General features: G+C 48.8%; 1 protein-coding gene across 1 annotated transcript; it reads left to right on the top strand.

Moving 5' to 3' along the window:
- Window positions 1–913: 913 nt before the first annotated feature.
- On the top strand, window positions 914–15,727 carry KLF9 (Kruppel like factor 9). The gene is given in 3 exon segments (XM_039567235.1): window positions 914–1,350; window positions 1,353–1,719; window positions 12,595–15,727. Coding segments are annotated over 3 exon segments (702 nt in total). The 5' UTR covers window positions 914–1,248; the 3' UTR covers window positions 12,828–15,727.
- The last annotated feature ends 1,767 nt before the right edge of the window (window positions 15,728–17,494 follow it).

Below are 17,494 nucleotides of genomic sequence, written 5' to 3'. Positions count from 1 at the left end.
CTATGAGGCGGCTCTAAAACTCTTCTAAAAAACACTCCCTGGTGGTGCGCGCCCGGTGACCCCCGCCGGGGTACTTGCCCCGCTCATCGTGGGGGCACAGAGGGTCCCTCTCTGACCCGCCTTACGGAGCCGGCTGTTTCAGCGATGACGCTGTGCAACGTAACGCCGCCACTGGGTTTCTCCGGAGGGCTTCGCGGGACCCCGCTTCCTCCACAGCTCCCATCCCCACGCCTCCTGCCCACGGGGGCAGTGCGCGGAGCCATCTCGCGGGTCCCGGTGCCGCGGGCAGTGAAGGGGAGCCAGTTCGCGTTCGCGCGGGGGCCACGGACACCCGGCCCGGGCGGGGCATCCCCGGCGCTCCGCCCGCCCTTCCCCGGCAGCGGCGCGGGGGGGCCGCGACCGGAGCGCGCGCCCGCCGCTCCCCGCGCCTCCAAGCGTTGCGCACCTTTCGGGGCCGGGCGCTGATTGGCGGGGCGCTGCCAGTGACATCAGCCGGCTCACTTCCCATTGGCCAGCCCGTTGCTGGGACCGTAGGACTCCCAGGGAGCCACTTAACCCGCTCGGCGCCGCCGCCCCGCGCCGCCCCCACCGCGGGCCCGCGCCCGAGACCGCCGCCGGCTTCCCCGGGCCGCGGCAGGGCCGGCGGCGCGACCCTCGAAGCGGGAAGCGGAGCCGCGGAGCCGCGGCGCCTCCGCCGCCCCGGCCCCGGCAGCGCTCCGGCATCGCTGCTTTAAGCGGTCGCGGCGGGGCGCCCGGAGTAGCACGCGGCCTGGGGAGGGAGCGCGGGATTGGCGGGGAGGCCGCCCGGCGGACACGCCTCCCTTAGAAAAGGGGCGCCGTGAGTGGCGGGGGGAGAAAGTAAACACAGCCGGCCGGCCCTGCCCGCCGACCGGCCGGGGCGGGAGGGGCTCCGCGCCTGACGTGATGGGCCCCGGCGCGGCCGCCCCCGGGCAGGAGCACGCGGGGCGTGGGGCGGGCGGTATCCTCTCCCCCGGCCCCTGCGCCGGACCCGGGCCGGCCGCGCGGGCGGCGCTCCCCCCTCGCCGGCTGCGCGCCGCCCCCGGGGGGCGGCGGTGAAGGACCTGCCCGGCGCCCCGCTATTTATTCGCCCCCCACGCCCCCTTCCTCCTCCGCCCCGCTCTTTCCCGCGCCGCGGGCGGGCCATGGCTGGCGGCGGCGCGGTCGGCCCGGCGGACGAGCACTGAGGGCACACGGAAACCCCCCTTGTCGTCGGGGCGCGGCCGCACCATGTCGGCCGTCGCGTACGTGGACTTCGTAGCGGCGCAGTGCCTGGTCTCCATCTCCAACCGCTCTGCCGTGCCCGAGGCGGCGCGGCTGAAGGTGGCCGGGGCGAGGGGGAGGCGGCCCGGGACCTGCGCGACCCCCGCGATGCCTGGAAGGACTACTGCGCCCTGCTGGCCATCGCCAAGAGCCTGCTGGAGCTGAACAAGTACCGGCCACTGCCCGCCCCCTCCATCTGCAGTGACAGCGTGGAGAGCCCCGACGAGGACGCGGGCTCCGACAGCGACGCGGCCACCGAGCAGGGTTCCAGCCCGCCCCGCAGCCCCCCGCCGGGGCCGTCCCCCCGCCTGCGCGCCGCCGGGGCCGCCCCTAAGGGGAAGCTGGCGGCCGAGAAGCGGCACAAGTGCCCCTACAGCGGCTGCGGCAAGGTCTACGGCAAGTCCTCCCACCTCAAGGCGCACTACCGGGTGCACACAGGTCAGCGGGGGCGGAGGAAGGGGGGCGGGAGCGAGCGCTTGTCCTCGGATGAACCCGGCCAGCGGCGCGCCCGGCATCCCCGCGCGCCCCCGCCGCCCTGCCGCGCCGCTCTGGCTTCGGGGCTGGTTCGTGTCTGTCCCTCCTTCACGCCCCCCTTCCTTTTTCCCGCTCTCCCCCAGCCCCGTCTCTCCCCGGCGCCCCTCGTCCGACGGGAGCTGGCGGCTGCCCCGGGCGGGGCTGCGGCACAGCCTCCCGCCGCGCCCTGCCCGCCGCCCACCTGCGCTGGGAACCGGCCCGGCCCCGCGGGCGGTGCGGGGCGGGCGGCAGATGCCGGGGATCGGAGCGAACTTCGCGTGTCCGGCGCGGCTGGGAGGATGGCGGCGGTGGCTGCCGAGTCCGCTCGGGGGCGTCGGCGAGGGAAGCATAGGGGGCGGTGGGATTCAGGTTTCTTGGTGCTGTAGGCGGACGAGCGCCTGAACCGGGTCAGAGCTCGGCACCTATTCCGCAGGGGAGGCGAGGGCAGCGCAGTCCCCGCCCGCGCCCCTCTCGCTGTTCCCGCCGTCGGAGCCCGGGGCCCGCGCCCGCAGAGTTACGGGTGAACTCTGCTCGGCTGCAGGGACTGGACGCCCCAGGGCCGTGGCGCCGGAGCGGGGCTGGCGGCTCGGCTCGGGAGGGGGCGGCGGCGGCGTCTCCCTGAACGTCGGTGAGCGGCACCTCTGGGGCTTGCGGACACACCCCCCTCCGGCGGGCTGGATGGGGGAACTCGGGAAGCGCATCACCTAAAGCCGGTGTCAGGCGCTCGGGGCTAGCGGTGGAGCAGCCTACCGCCGGGCTGCTCCCCGAACCGCCCCCGCGCTGCCCCGCGCCTCCGGACGAAGGGGTAGAGGCGCCGTGCGGGGAGGACCGACCCCGTTCTTCCCGGCGGCAGCGCCTCGTGCTATCGGTTGTCGCGATCCAGCTTTGGCGCATTCCACAAGGGCTTCATTCATCAGGCCGTGTGCTCCCATTCCCGGCCCTCGCCCGGGCGCCTCGGAGGGTGTGGCAACATGGAAACCTGGAGATAAAACATATCTGCGGCAGCTTGACCCCAAGGGGACAGCAGCTGCAGACTTCTCTGTTCGTTTTTTGGTTTTCATTTTGGTGGGTTTTTTGTTTATTTGTTTGTTTTTAGACTCTCAGTGCAAGTGATTGAATAAAAACCTTTATGGGTCTGATTTACTCTTGGGATCATAGTGGAGTACAAAAAGGCTGCTTTAAAAATGCTCTGCATTAAAGGATTGTGTAAAATAATGGAAAAGAGTGAATCAAAAGATACAAACGCTGCCAACACATTTCACATGCTTCACATCGGTTCTGTCAATGATGGTGTCTTTCGGGTTTTGTCTGTTGGTGGTGATGTTTAGTGGTGTCATATAAAATGAGTTTATCACCCAAGGAATGTACTGTGAGGCATTGCTGTAGAATTTGACACAGGTTGGGTAGGATATGACCACATCTGAGCTCCAGCTCAGCTTCCATTGCTCCAGTTCACCTGTGTGCCTAGGTGTGCATGCACTGCAGAGGAAGAGACTCCGTGCTGGTTGCCTACTGGTGCCCTGCTGGCAGATCTGCTTGGTGCTTAGCTCAAGAGGCTGGAGAGAAGGGGTAGGATTACTGGATATGGCTCAGCAATGGGCTCTGCAGTTAGACTTTCTCTGAGAGCTGGGAAAGAGGATGGTCAGTGGTGACCCTATGCTGACCTCATGTGCTGCCAAGGATAGCTGTGTTACCGACTCAGAGACTGCAGCTCAGATGCTCTTTTGGAGGTTGAGTGTAACTGATGCTCTCCAAAATGATGTCTCATAAGTGACAAAGAAAACATCGTTAGTATCATTTCCATTTACTACCCCATGCTCAAATATCCCCCCAATAAGGGAACCAGAATAGACGTTGGCTGAGATAACATTCTGTGTGATGACATGTAAATTAATGTACTGTACAACCCACACAGCTTGCTGTAAGCAGTAGTGTTATAATAAGTACTGCTGAAGTGGTATGAGGTTTAGCATGTGCTGCTCGCAAGTGGGTGGCCTTAGCTCCAAGTATGAGGCATTTGACTCAGACACACTGATGTACTGTCATGGTAGTTCCGTGTGATTAAAATCACTGCAGACATCCAGGAGTAATGAACTTTCAGAGCTTCCTAATGTGAAGTTAATTGTAGCTAACTGAAATGCTAAACGATACTGATAACGTTAATTATTTTTATAGATGACAACAATTCCTTAGCAACAGTGGGATTCAGTGGGACCTCTGGAGTTATTCATAACTGTGTATTGCAGAGCATTAATGTGCCCTCCTTAGTACCATTTTATTTCCTTTTTTTTCAAAGAATCTCTCTATCATCTATCTGCCTTTTTTCATCAGGCCACTAGGTTTCTTGCTGCAGTGTAGCCTTTAGTGGAAGTAGGTGCACAGCCACCAGTAGAAGCTTCCTGGTCTTAAATTTTTAATATTTAATCCCTGTCTTTCTATCTTAGAAAATGGCTTAAGGATTTCTGCTCACACCCATGAACTTTTTTGTACTCACAGTTCTCTTTATTCATGAATCCTAACCAAGCAAGTTGGGAAGCTCTGGATCCTTCCCTTTCTTTGTAGTGGTTGGGAATCTAAAAACTCACCAGACCATCTTTGGTAACCTAGTGGAAAGCTAGAAGCAAAATACCAAATCAAGGTAGAAGAATAGAAGGCAAAAACTTGATGCTCAGAGGTTAGACGTCTGTAACTTATTAACCATTCTTTAAACTTGTTGGTTCAAGGGTTCCATATTTCAGATACTAAAAATATCTATATAACTGCTTGAAGTTTGGGCCTTTGATGATAATGCTAGTTCAGTTTCCAGAAGGCTCAAATTAGCTATCCATCAGAAACTGTCTTTTGAGTTGATCTTTACAGAAAAAGATCAGCAGATGGCACTGCATATCCTGTTGTGCAAACAGCCCCCTTGCTTGTGCTGCTAGTCCCACTGAACTCAGCTTGATTTAGTAGAGCAGGATTTGTATGGGGAAGCCAAGGAAGTCTGAACCCTGCCCCTTCTTGGGAGAGTAGTCTTTTCATTCCTCACTAGGCCTACATTCAAAATACATTAGTTTGCAAAGGTGCAGGGATACAAACACAGGCATCACTGAAACTGAGCTATTGCCTCTCCTCTCTCTTGACTACCATCCAAAAGTGACTTGGAATTTGTCATTTAAGTTTGGTGTCTTGAGAAAGAAGAGCACTACAGGTAAGGTTGTTCTTCAGCATGAGCTGTGCCCAGTAGCATCTCTGAGGCACACGGTGCTAGTGTAGGAGAGGAAAGGTGGCATTATGCCTCATGGCTCCCAAACCAAAAGCGGCTTGTCAGGAAGGCAGGTGGAGGGATGAGTGTACAACATGACCATACCTTAAGTTTCCCTGTCACTTACAGAATGGCGTTATGGGAGTATAGGACATGTAAACTTGGCTGAAGTTTGGCTGAAGGGATTATAAATGGCCTATCTGCTTAGGAGTCTTGAGCATTGAGATTGCAGACTTGACCTTCAGAGCATAGAAAAATGCCTAGGTAGACGCAAGCCCTGGAAGTGGTACAGAGGTCAGGAAAAGGTGAATGACTCATCTGACCAAGAAAATGACAAGCAACAGCAGATAAGCAGAGAGTTACCTTCAAAATGCACAGAATTCTCTAAATAGGTGGATGTAGAGGTGTGGTTATGACAGGGTTATTATTAGACTCAGAGACGGAGTAGGGGGAACAACTTAATGGAGAGGGATGTGCAGGCCAGAGGATTTCCAGGAAAAGTGAAGGCATACAAGAGCAAACAAGCAATCTTAATTAGGAGCCTGTACAGGAAGTGCAGAGCAAAGGGCAGGGAGAGAAACTGGGAAGAGAAACAAGCTGTATGAAATTCATGTTTGCATTTGATGGTGTGAATATAATCCAGCTAAAGGGCACATGACCACTGAGATCAGATCTTCCCCATCCCTCCTTCCTGAACAGAAAGGTACCATAAAAGTAGTTTTTGTGAGATGCTTCCTCCTACAGGACTTGTAGGAGTTTGCTTGCCTGAGGAGCCTGAGGATTGGTGGGAATTTCACATGTACATCAGGTGCCCTTAATTAAGAGCTTAGATGCACAAAACCCAAATGTGGGAAAAGTTCTCCCTCTTCAACTAGGCTTTTCAGACAACTGCATCATCATGTAAACTGGATCCAAACACAGCCAAGAGTTTTGTTACACCAGGCAGCTGATGCACTCTTGAGTGCTCTCAGCAGTGCTCAGTAGCATGACTTAGGCAGAGGTGTGAACCCACAGGTTGGCAGTCTGCACAGGGAAGCTGAGGAGCATTTCCAGCAGAGAGTTAAGAACAAACACTGCAGCTGCCTGTTGCTGCTATCCAGATATTGTGGTGTTGGACTGGCCCCTGTATCGGTTTGGTTTGACTGTGCTGCTTTGTTATTTGTGTTCTAGATTATTTCACTCAACAGACTGTACAGATGCTGGTATGTTGACAGTCGTCTGCTTGCTGAGAGCTTTTTCAGTAATTTTGTTTGAGTATAACCTGAAATTTAGCATTTTACGCTCCTCCTATCCAGCTCATGCAATGCCACTTAGCCAGATCCTTTCGAATAAGACCAAAGAGTGGAACCGACATTTTTTGCTAAATTCAGATTGCCATGTGAAATACCATGGTTAACGAAAGTGTGCAAATTGCTGGAGTTCTAATGGGCATTTTTCCAGCTCTTGGAGAAACATGATCATCCTGACTGGGAGCCTTGCCAGCTGAGTAAAGTAGACAAAAATCCTCAAGATTAAGTTCAAAGTTGCCTGATTCCCAGTTGTCTTGTTTTGTGATAAAAAACTAAAATTTTAAGCAGGTGTATGTGTCACTTGTGGGAAGGTGCTCCAGAAAAGTTTATCAATTGAGTCAGCATGACAAAGTTCACATGTAGGACAGAAGCAGTGAGCAGGCATTATCCATAAGAGCACAATTCCTGCTTCCAGATGGATGTATTGAAATTGCAGCCTTACAGAGTTCCTGCACAGTGTTTGTGCAGTGGCACTGAAGACCATGTGGTGCTGCTGTTGTTAGCCTGTGTTTCTCACAGCCCCAGCTGTTAGGATCCCTGCAGGAACTCCTTTGTTTCTCTTTGTTGGCTGCTGTGTTGTTGTGCACCAGGCTGCTGCTTCTGTGCTTCTGGTCTTGCACAGTTTCCAAGCCTGCAGCTGGAAGAGCAGGGAAGGGCCAATTGAAAACTAAACAGAGTCTGAGGGAGTGATGGTAAAGAATACTTCAGACACTGTTCACTTGTGGTAGTGCAGTTCACCATCTGTATTCAGGTAATGATGAATGTGCATAGCCTGAGAGCACTCTATAAATACCTTAAATTTGAGGGAAAGGTCTGTTGAAACAGTGGCTAATAAATTCAGAGTGAAATATCAAAAGTTATGTTTTCTTTCTGAATGCATGTAAAATTGGATTCCTCCTTTCCCTGTCAAAGCTGTTTCCTCTTAGCAAGGAAATTTGATTATTCATACAGGACAGGAGCATAAACCCAATGTCCTTTGATCAGAGGTAAGTGCCCTAAGCACCAGGCTAGGAGTTGGTCTCTCTCTATTGTTCAGTTAATATTCAAGTATTACTGCAAAATGGAGGAAGTTCACATGACGGTAAGTCAGGAAAGGAGAAGAGGTAAGGACTTGTCTCACGTATCCAAGAACGTACTGCTGAGGGCACTCATCTCAGCTAAGAAAGCATAGATCTAGCTCTCTGGTGAGGTTTGGAAAGATCTTTCCCAAGTTGCTTCCCTGACTGATCTCTCTCTATGTATATGTGTATGGAGGCACAGTCTCCCAGAGAAAGCCTTTTGTAACCCAGCCAAAGAGGTTTGTGCTCTGGCAGAGAAGCTGAAAGGGCATCCCTTGCGTCTGATACTGTGTCAGTGGGATAAGAGCAAGACCTAGTTTTCCTGGAATTTAGACTCAGCAGCAGCAGATTGTAGCAGGTGGTTTTGCATCTGGACTTTTGAAAGAGACCCAAAACACCTGTATGTCCAAGCAGCTGCTGAGTGGTAGTTTTAAGAATGTCAGAACATCCTGAAAGCAGCATTTTAATACTTGAATCAACCTGTTGTGTTTAATTCTAAATCCTGGCAGAATAAACCCCTTGCTGGAACCCATCCATCTGTCGTCTATCCCATCTGTTTGATCTGTTGTCTGGTTGCATGACCATGGTCTAGGTGTTCCAGGAAGCCTTTGTTTAGGCATGTGGTCCCTAACATCCTCACTGCTGATCTCTCTCTGCATTAGTATCTGTACCTTGTTGCCATGTGTTCTAATGATCTGATTTTGGAATATCTGAGAAGAGGAAGAAGCCTGCTTGCAAGGCCTCCAATCTGTCTGCCCTGAAGATCTATCTTCACCAGAATATCTTGCGTTTGGACACTCAGTCAAAGTCTAGTGTCCCACAGGAAATTGCTCGTTCAGGGTGTGTGAGGCAAACGACTGGGGAGAAAAGCGAGAGATACCTGAGACAGCAGCTATTCTGTGTATTAAAGCCACCATGAACTGCAGCTCCTAACCTCAGTCATCCACACATAAGGCAGCATTTTTTGGTGAGAAGGTAGATGACTAATCAGGATATCACTACTACCTGTATTTATGTTAATGAGTCAGCTAATGCCCACTCTGTATTCTTTTTTCAGAAACCCTTTTTGCATAAGACTGCAGTGTGGGGAAATACGAAATGTCCCAGGGTAGGAAAAAAAGTTAAATTATTTTTTGTCTATTCAGATTAAAATGGAAATGGGATAAAATAAAGTGGACCTGCCTCAGGTCATACAAAATAGCTTGGATATAGAGTTTAAACTTGCACAGAAAGAAGAAACTAAACATTTGTGGTAGAGAGTGGAGAGAAGGAACAAGTAGAAAATGACAGGTGAAGCAAGAGGGTAAGATGAATAGGTTCTGCAAAGGCCTTTATATCCATATGGGATTTAAAGTAAGCCAGGGTTGCTGGAGCAAGAGTTCTTTAGACTGTAGAGAAGACCTGTGAAGCACCACTATTAGCTTATACTCAGAATAAACTATGTCTCTCACTGTATTCCTGGTACCACAGGGCACTAAGAATGGGAGTCTGCAGATGCACCTATTCCTATAACCTATAAATCAGTTTCTCATTCACTGCCTAGTTCTGTAAGCTGCCCTGGATATATGTGTATATACATATTCTTTTTTTTTTTTTTTTTTAAAGAAAATTATTTACATCTTGTGTCTGTTGTGTTAGGATCCAATCAGACATAGTTTTAATTACCATGATGTACCATTGACCTTTCCTTCATGTCTTGATGGAAAATCCCATTGGAGGTATATCTTAAAATGTCAGTAGCATACAGCCACTAAGGGAATCAGTGTATAATAGAATTGCGTTTTAGTGGTTCATTCTGCTGTTTCAAGCTTTAGCATTACTACCCGCAAAACTAAGGGAGAAGAATCATAGGGAAAAGATACGCCTTGCCTGAGCTGACACAGAAATCCGTATCTCCAGGTGGAGGCAGCACTAGCTTGCATTGCAGCTCTCTAGGCCACTGCCTGCCCAGCAAGCGCATGAACTGCAAGACGTGTTTCCTCAGAGGGCTCTTCCACAGACACCTCTGCTGCTTTAAAAAGAAAGCACGTCAAATACAGGTAGCCCTGCCAGCTTTATTGAGTGGACAGGTATCACATGCTATCAGCCGTCTCTGCCTTGCGTTAAGTGCTTCCTGGAGACCAACTCCACGCCTGCCTTGCACCTATTGAGACTGTCACCGGGGCTGGTGTCATCCCTTACAGCTTTGTGAGCAAGGGGAGCAGTGACTCCTCAGGCTCGGAGACGACCCTTGAGGGCCTGCAAAAGCCTCCCTCCCCCTTGTCTCTGCTCTGAGAAGCTTGGAGTTTAATGTATCCAGGTGTCAGGAGTTGTGCCTACTTTCATATAGGCACTTCCGAAGTGGCTGTGACAGCTTCTGCAGGTTTGTATTGCCGAGGTGGTGACGCCATTCTCCGCTGCTGTACTTGGGAGCTCGGCGGTGGGTGGGGGACAGTGCTGGTGGCATCCAGGTGCGTCCAGAGGAGCGTGGCCCCCCGTCTCTGCCCGCGATCCCTGCTGTGTCCGTCCTGGTGCGCAGCGGCTCTCCTGTTGGTAGCAAGCGTCTGCACCACGCCAGGCTCCCGCAGCATTTTTGTCCTCCCCCAGCCGAGCCAGGGCTGATTCCCTGCAGAGTACAGTGCCAAAGGCACAGCAGGTGAGGTGACCCTCAAGGGATCCTGAGCAAGCCCTGCTTTTCCCTAAAGCTTTGTGGTTATGCTGCATAACCTCAGAGTGCTTTCCCTTGCATGTGAAGGCGCGGGGTAGGTCATGCTGCTGCTGTCATGTGTCAGAGGAAATTCCAGAAGCAGGGCTTCATTTTTTCTTCCCATGTACAATTCCAAGAGGGCATGGGGAGGAGTTCAGTTTCTTGAGGGCTGCTTGAGGCCAGATTTTAAATATTACTTTTAGGGACTCAGGTTGGATACTACCATGCCTAAAATGGAGCTGCTGTACCCCCAAGACTGTGGTGTTTGTTGTCCAGCCTAGGCACCTAATCTCCCTGTTTACACTTGGGCACTTCTGCAGGCTGAAGAGCTGTCCTGAGGTACGTGGTTGGCAATGTGGTTTCTGGGGATGAGGCAGGGTGTCTCAGTTGCTCCCACTGCTCTGCGGTGCAAGTGCCTGACACAGAGGCATATCCTAGATGGCTCCACACGTGCAAGATGTATAGCACTCCTCCCACGCTCCCCAGGGGGAGCAAGAAAGCTGTTCTGCACCTCCCACTGCCACCTGCTTCTAGGAGCTGTGACAGAAACCATGAGATAGATTGCAAAAGAGCAGCACAAGTGAAACACTTGCCTCAGATGCTGAGGGCAGGCACTGGGCAAGGGCAGTGTTGTGAGGCTTCTGTACAGCTCCCGGTGCTGCTCCACTGTGTAGCTGTGGTCGTGGTCTTCATGTACGCGTGACTGTACATACTGTTTTAATTAATTCATTTGTTTTATGCAGGTGGTGGTTGTTCAGAAGGTCTTCCAACCATGTCTAAGAGCATACATCAGGGAGCCAAGAAATGCATATATAACAAACAAAATAGCCCTGACTCAGGATGGCTGTCAGCTCTGCCTTCATCAGCCTCAGGCTTTGACTTCATCTGCTCCATTCTTCCCCCCTGACTGAGGACCAGCAAGGCCATGAGGTGAAAGAGGCAAGAGCAGGGGGAGCAGCCACAGGGCTGTTGTGACCTGTGAAGTCCCACTCATCCAGCTCAGCTCCATGGCACACTGCTTGGTTTGGAATAGGGCAGCTGCCTGTTAAGGAGCACAAATAATCAGGAGCCCAAATGGTGAAAGCAGCTGCATTATTCAGGGTGGCTCACTAGGGCTTTCAGGGCCCATGGTGTAGCTACACCTCAGCTTACCTGATCTGTCTTATCTGTCTTTTGGATGCCATCAGTGAGTCCCTTCCCACCTCCTTTCTCCTCCCTGCGACTCTGCCACACTGCCTACTGCTGATTGTCTTCCTGGCTTCAGGGCTGTTCATTCAAGTCTGTAGCTTTTTGTCTGTGCTGTTGTGTCTATGGAGAACTCCAGGACTCACTTTGTAAATTACTCCTTTTTTGTTCATCTTTGAATGTAAAATGAGCTCACCTTTGTGCCAAACACCCCAGTACCAAGAAATACTAGAGTTCCTGAGTTTCTTTCCAATTCTTCCAAGCTGGAAAACTCCTGGGATAGTTCCTGTATTTCATGGTTGACTATAAATAGCTGTTACAGAGCTGCCATTTATATTCCCTTCAGGAGACTGAAGAAAGTAAATTAAGGCATCAGGACAGCAGCAGTGCATGGTGTCTGTGGTGGAAAGTTTTTGTGTGAACTTAAACACCAGTTTCCATCTGTGCTGTGTGCTAGGGTCAGCCTTGCTGCTCCAAAGGCATTGTGTATGTGCCTGAAGACAAAGCCTGTGCAACCCACAGAGGTGAACGGTAGGGATGTGGAGTGCCAGGAAGATGACACAGAGTGCTCTTCAATCCTTGCACCCTTGTTTTGTAACAGCAAAGTTGTGATATGGTTTAGGTTAAGGTGTTTGGGTTTGCTCTTCATCATTATAGCAAACATTTATTCTGATAGAGCGTGAATAATGAGGTGTTTTTCCTGTCTTCAAATCAGCTGTCTAAGAGATTGATACTTGCTGGAACACCTTGTATTTCCAGGGGAAGGACTGACAGGGGAGCATGGAACTTCTCTCTGCAGGTGCAGCAGTTTTGCCCTACATGTTAGCAGCCCTGAGGCTTCACTGTTCTCCTCAGTGCCGCCCCACTCAGTTCTTCCTGGGCTGGAATGACTTGTCCTAGGTGAAGGATTTTTTTTTTTTTTTTTTTTTTTTTTTTTTTCCATAATTTTCTAACTGTTACAAATAATTCAGTAGAATGGAAGTGTCAGAGGAATAATTCTGGCACTCTTTTCCCAAGCTACTGTAGTGAGACCAACATGAAAAACATACAGGCACAGGCAGAGCTCATCTGTTGTTTTGACAGTCTTCAGGTCATGTAAGGTTCTGCACTAGAATGTGAGTTTCATGTGTTTGGAGGGGGTTTTGGCTTCTACTGGAGGTGAGACTGAAACCTGATGAAGTGAGTTATCAACAACTCCACAGACGTTGGCACCATGGCAGGAAACAAAAGCAGCTTTTTCCCCTCAGCAGCATGTTCTCTGGTTCCTCAGCAAAGCTGGCATGTGCCGATCTGCATTTCCCCTGCTCCCCTAAATCTGTCGTCCTTTTCTCCACACAGGTGAGCGACCATTTCCCTGCACGTGGCCCGACTGCCTTAAAAAGTTCTCCCGCTCTGACGAGCTCACACGGCACTACCGAACCCACACTGGCGAGAAGCAGTTCCGGTGCCCCCTCTGCGAGAAGCGGTTCATGCGGAGCGACCACCTGACCAAGCACGCCCGCCGCCACACCGAGTTCCACCCCAGCATGATCAAGCGATCCAAAAAGTCCAGCTCCAGCAGCTCCTTGTGAAGGCAGGGCTGGCCCTGGGGGAGGAGTGGGGAAGAGGCAGGCTGTGGTGAAGATCCAGGCAGTGGTGCCAGAACATGAGCATCCGCTGCGGCGCCGGTCACCCTCGCTGTCCAAAAGCACATGTAGCCGGCATTTGAAAAAAACAAACGTACTCAGTATCGCCCTCCCCGTCTTCCACCTCCTGGCCCTGCACTGAGAACAACGGTCTGGAACAAGTGGGCTGTGGGGTGAGAGGAGGGAAGGGGGAGCCAGCAAGGAGGTGACCACCTCTTCTAATGTAATGCGTTGATACTGGTGTACATACATATGACTGGGCAGTCTGGCCTGTGCCACCACAGTAGCATGACCCCAGAGTCTTTGTGATTGCTGTGTCATGAACATGTTTTGTTGAACAGTGTAATGCTGCTTGTATTTAGAGTCTGTCGAGTAAAAACACTTTCCGAGTCACATAAATAACTCTCAGATAAGAACTCCATAGCACATTGTAGAAGTGGATTTACTTCTGTGTATCTTCTGCGATCCAGCACTTAAAGAGACTATTATGAGAAACATTACATATGTTACCAGTAGTATCTGATTGATATACTGAGATCAGGTGAACTTATACTCAATAAGGCCCATTAAAGTAAATAGGTCTTTTTAATTTTTCTTTTTATTAAATATACTATACTTTTGAATATAAGCTGGACTTTTCCAGTGAAAACATGTATGACTCAAGAAGATACTTAAAGCAAAAAAAATATCCCCATAAAGAGCTCAGTAATTTTCTGACTGTGTGTGTATTTAGCTCTGTTATTCACTTACGTGGAAAAATACAAGTCAGCCTAGATAATGTGGCAGGCATGTGGGAGCTGAAGCATATGTCTCTCATATGATCCTATACTTTACTTGTCAATAATACAGTACTGTATTATAGAAATGCCACTGACAGTGCTTTATTCTGCTGTGGTTTGTTTGAATGGGTGCACAAAGCAGCTACCATCTTTACAAACTGCTGCTTTTTTAAAGGCTTTTTCTCTTCCTGCACTTGCCTTAAAGATTTATTCTCTTCATACCATGGCCTGACTCCCTTGGAGTCCTATGGGAGTTGTGTGTGTTTATGGAGAGAGTAGACCTTTCCTTAAGAGCACTCTGCTAATGGAAACACCTAAAATTACTGTAAGGAGCACTTTGGAAGGGCTCCTGTATCTCTTGATTGCTCTTTCTCTGGAGTATGGGGGAATGCCACAAGCTAATTTGAAATACAGAAGGTGTCTTGCAAATACTCCTGTATGATATAAGCTTCTCTTGGTAGTTTGTACCTGTGTCATGCATGGCACATCAAATGCTGATAAAGGCGATGTTACTTTTATTTTAAAGCTATTTTTTGATCTTTAGAAGGAGCAGAAATATCACTGAATGAAAACGTTCAGCTGTGGTCATTAGTGAATATTTCAAAATTTTTTATGTTAAAAGCATGAAATTTAAGAGGTTATCAGTGATATATTTTTTTCCCTTCCTCAGCTGTTTAAGGGGGGGAGAATTCTGTTTACACATTAATTTTTTCAAGAAACATTCTTCTGTTTAGTTTTTACCCCTTCCTCCAGAAGGGGAAGGGGAGGTGCAGCCCTACTACAGAGACTTAGGGCCAAATTAATTTTGTGCGTATTTACACTGAAACCCAAAGTGTCTCCACTGCAGATGAATTTAGATCATATTGTAAAATTCTGTACATAAAAGATTGTTAGCACACCTGCAATTACAGTATCTTATTGTTTTATCTGATAAAAAGCTTGCTTCCTAGAAACAAACTTAAAAAATTAACTCGGAGAGTAGAGTGTTTTCCTCTACAGTTGCATATGGCTTTCAGCATTAGAAATCAGTTTGCATACTGTGTTTTTACCTGTGTAGTTCATGATAGATTTTGTCTATGTGAAGAGAACTGCTTTTAAAGCATTGGGGATATTGAACAGTCTGTGGAATAAAAAGGGATGTGTTTTCTTCAGTGAAGACATCAGGAAACCAAGCACACTTTCTACCTCCGTTTCAGCTTTTTGAAACATTTATTTTAGAAACCAAACTTTAATTTCTTGTATTCAGATTGAGTCGTAGGGACATAGGTTCTTTGTAATAAAAACTGGTAGTGTTGGTGTTTCTATTGATCTAGAAATACAGGAAGTGTTCTGCTTACCAGTACTGTTAATGCTGCCTTGTGGAGTAGGGTCAGGGCCACGAGCAGCCCGATGAGATTCAAAGGTGCATCTATGTTCATCTTTGTTCTTCTCTCTGAAGATCAAGCTAGATTTCAAGCCTCCGTCCTGCAGTCTGGATTGTCACCATTTTGTGGGACAAATGCAGCACTTGGAAAATTAAAGCCTGATCCTGTGAAATACAAGAGATCCTCATATCCAATCAACCACAACTGGAAACTACAGCTGATAAGTAGCTCCTAAATCAGTATGTAAACATTTTGGTCACTTAGCTACCAGGATTAACTGATGTAATGGCCAGCTTTATGGTTTCCATGTTGTGTATTTGGGGTAGAATGCACACCTAAAGAAACGTTTCTGCGAAGTCTGAAATAGGTGGGAGGTACTTTAGTCCATGGGACAATGGGATGCAAGGCATGTGTCACCACTGCCAGTGACAAGATCCTGTTTCTGGAAAAAACCCTTCCTAAATGGTAATGCATGGTGTATTTCAGCATTGGACAGAAAGCATTAATGTGATTAATTAACCACTAACAGAATGCATTAGGAATAATCAGGTTTGGGGATTTCGTTTTACTGTTTTGTTAATTTGGTTTGGTTTTTTTTTCTTTCAGTAAAAGCAAACAGTGGCTTTAACACCTAAAACAAACTGCAGGTTAGTTCCTTGCATCTTGAAGTTAAGTTTTAAATAGTGTTGCAAGTGTTGGAAAAGAAAAGGAAAATCAGGTTCTCTAATACTGTATGTACTTGTTGTACTATTTTGGAAGTACTTAATAGCGCTGAAGTTAGGACAGCTCCTCTTCTTGATTAAGAAAGTCCGTTAGTGTAGAGAAGTCATGGACTTAAAGGTATAGCTATATTACATATTTCTTTTTGAACTTTTTTCATGACCGACATTACAGATCTGTTTTCAGCTTGCAGATGGCCTCAGCCCAGCAGACGGCAGACTGGACACATACTTTGAAATGCTGTTTTACAAACAAGTGATCTGTAACACTGTAAAAATACCAACTCCCAACAGTTTAATCAGTTTTATTTTTGTACAGTATTCGTATTCTTTATAAGTTATTTTGCTGTCCTGTTTTGTAAATCACATGAAATTGTAAAAAAAGGAAAAGAAAAAAAAAGTAGGCATAGATGTTTTTTGTACATATGTATATATATATATTGTCCAAATAAAGAAAAAAGGAATAAAAAACCCAAATGTTGTCTTGAATGACTGGAGTCAAGCAGTGGTCATGTAAACCAGCCTGAGTGAGTACAAAAAAAATACTGCACATTATGAAATCTATAGTTTGAGTGGTATGTGAACCACCTTCAAAGTGTTGCTAGTCATCATTTAGGTTGGGTCATGTTTCTCTACTTTTCCAGAGGTTTTTCCCAGGCATTCCTTCTACCAATACAGCAGGGAGACAGAGACACAACTTGTACTCAGGAAAAAGTGTCCCAACACCTGCATGCTCCAGCTCCCAAGAAGTCTATCTCCCACTGCTCCATGGCTTTTGACCTCAGAGTGGTGCTCTGGCTAACACTGTGCCAGCTGCTCAGTGAGCTAATGATGCTTCAGCCTGTGCAGCCACACTGCTGCCTTGAGCTTTCCATGGCTTTGGAGCAGTCGCTGGTGTATGGAGATAAAAAGCATCTGCTTGGCCTCTGAAGGAGGGAAAGGCAAGGTACCCTGTGCCAAAAAACTCCCCAACAGTCAGTACAGTCACTGGCATCACAGTTACTGAAAGCAACCACTTACAGGAATTAACCTGGTACGTGGGTATGACTGCAAGATGAGCCCTGGACCCGCAGGAACATGTAACCTTCCAGCAATGCAGGCAGGGACAAAGATTGCCATCTGCAGCTGGAACAAAACTTGTTAAGTAGCTTCCAGATTTGACTCAATGCTGAGTTGGAGTTTTCTCTTCTTAGGCTGGATGACTAAAGGACAGATAAGAAAACTCAGCATAATGTTTTCTTTTTTCAGCTTGTCATTGATTTAGGAATAAGGGACACAGGGCTATGGCATTGGCCTCATTCCCTTGCAATCCCATCATAGAAGACTTTCCACAAATTTATCATTCTTCATCTTAAACCTTTTAATAGTTGGTTTTAGTGCTGTAATTTGAACAGCAACCAAAATCTGCCTAGTGTAGAGAAGGCCTTAGAAGAATGTTTCCAGCCACTGAAATGTAGTACACTGTACAGAGGGGTCGCACCAGGAGTGGTATAAATTTTGACTAGCAATGGGTACATCATGCAAAGACTTGGGTGCACCACAGTGGTGCTGGCAGCAGTGGCATGGGGAAGTGTGACCCTGAACACAGACCTGCTGATTCTGAAAGCACAATTTCTACAAGGTTGTGAGGGTCTCCTGTATTTTCATTTTTCCTCTCTACCAAGGAAAAAAGAAAGGGAACATGCCAGAAAATGTCTTAAAAGTCCAGTTAAATGCCTGCAGAGTGGCTCAGAAAGCCACATACAAGGAAG

This window comes from Corvus cornix, chromosome Z (assembly GCF_000738735.6).
Source record: "Corvus cornix cornix isolate S_Up_H32 chromosome Z, ASM73873v5, whole genome shotgun sequence".
NCBI classification, from domain to species: Eukaryota; Metazoa; Chordata; class Aves; order Passeriformes; family Corvidae; genus Corvus; species Corvus cornix.
Note: the sequence above shows the minus strand (reverse complement) of the source record. Positions and strands in the feature narration are given on the sequence as shown.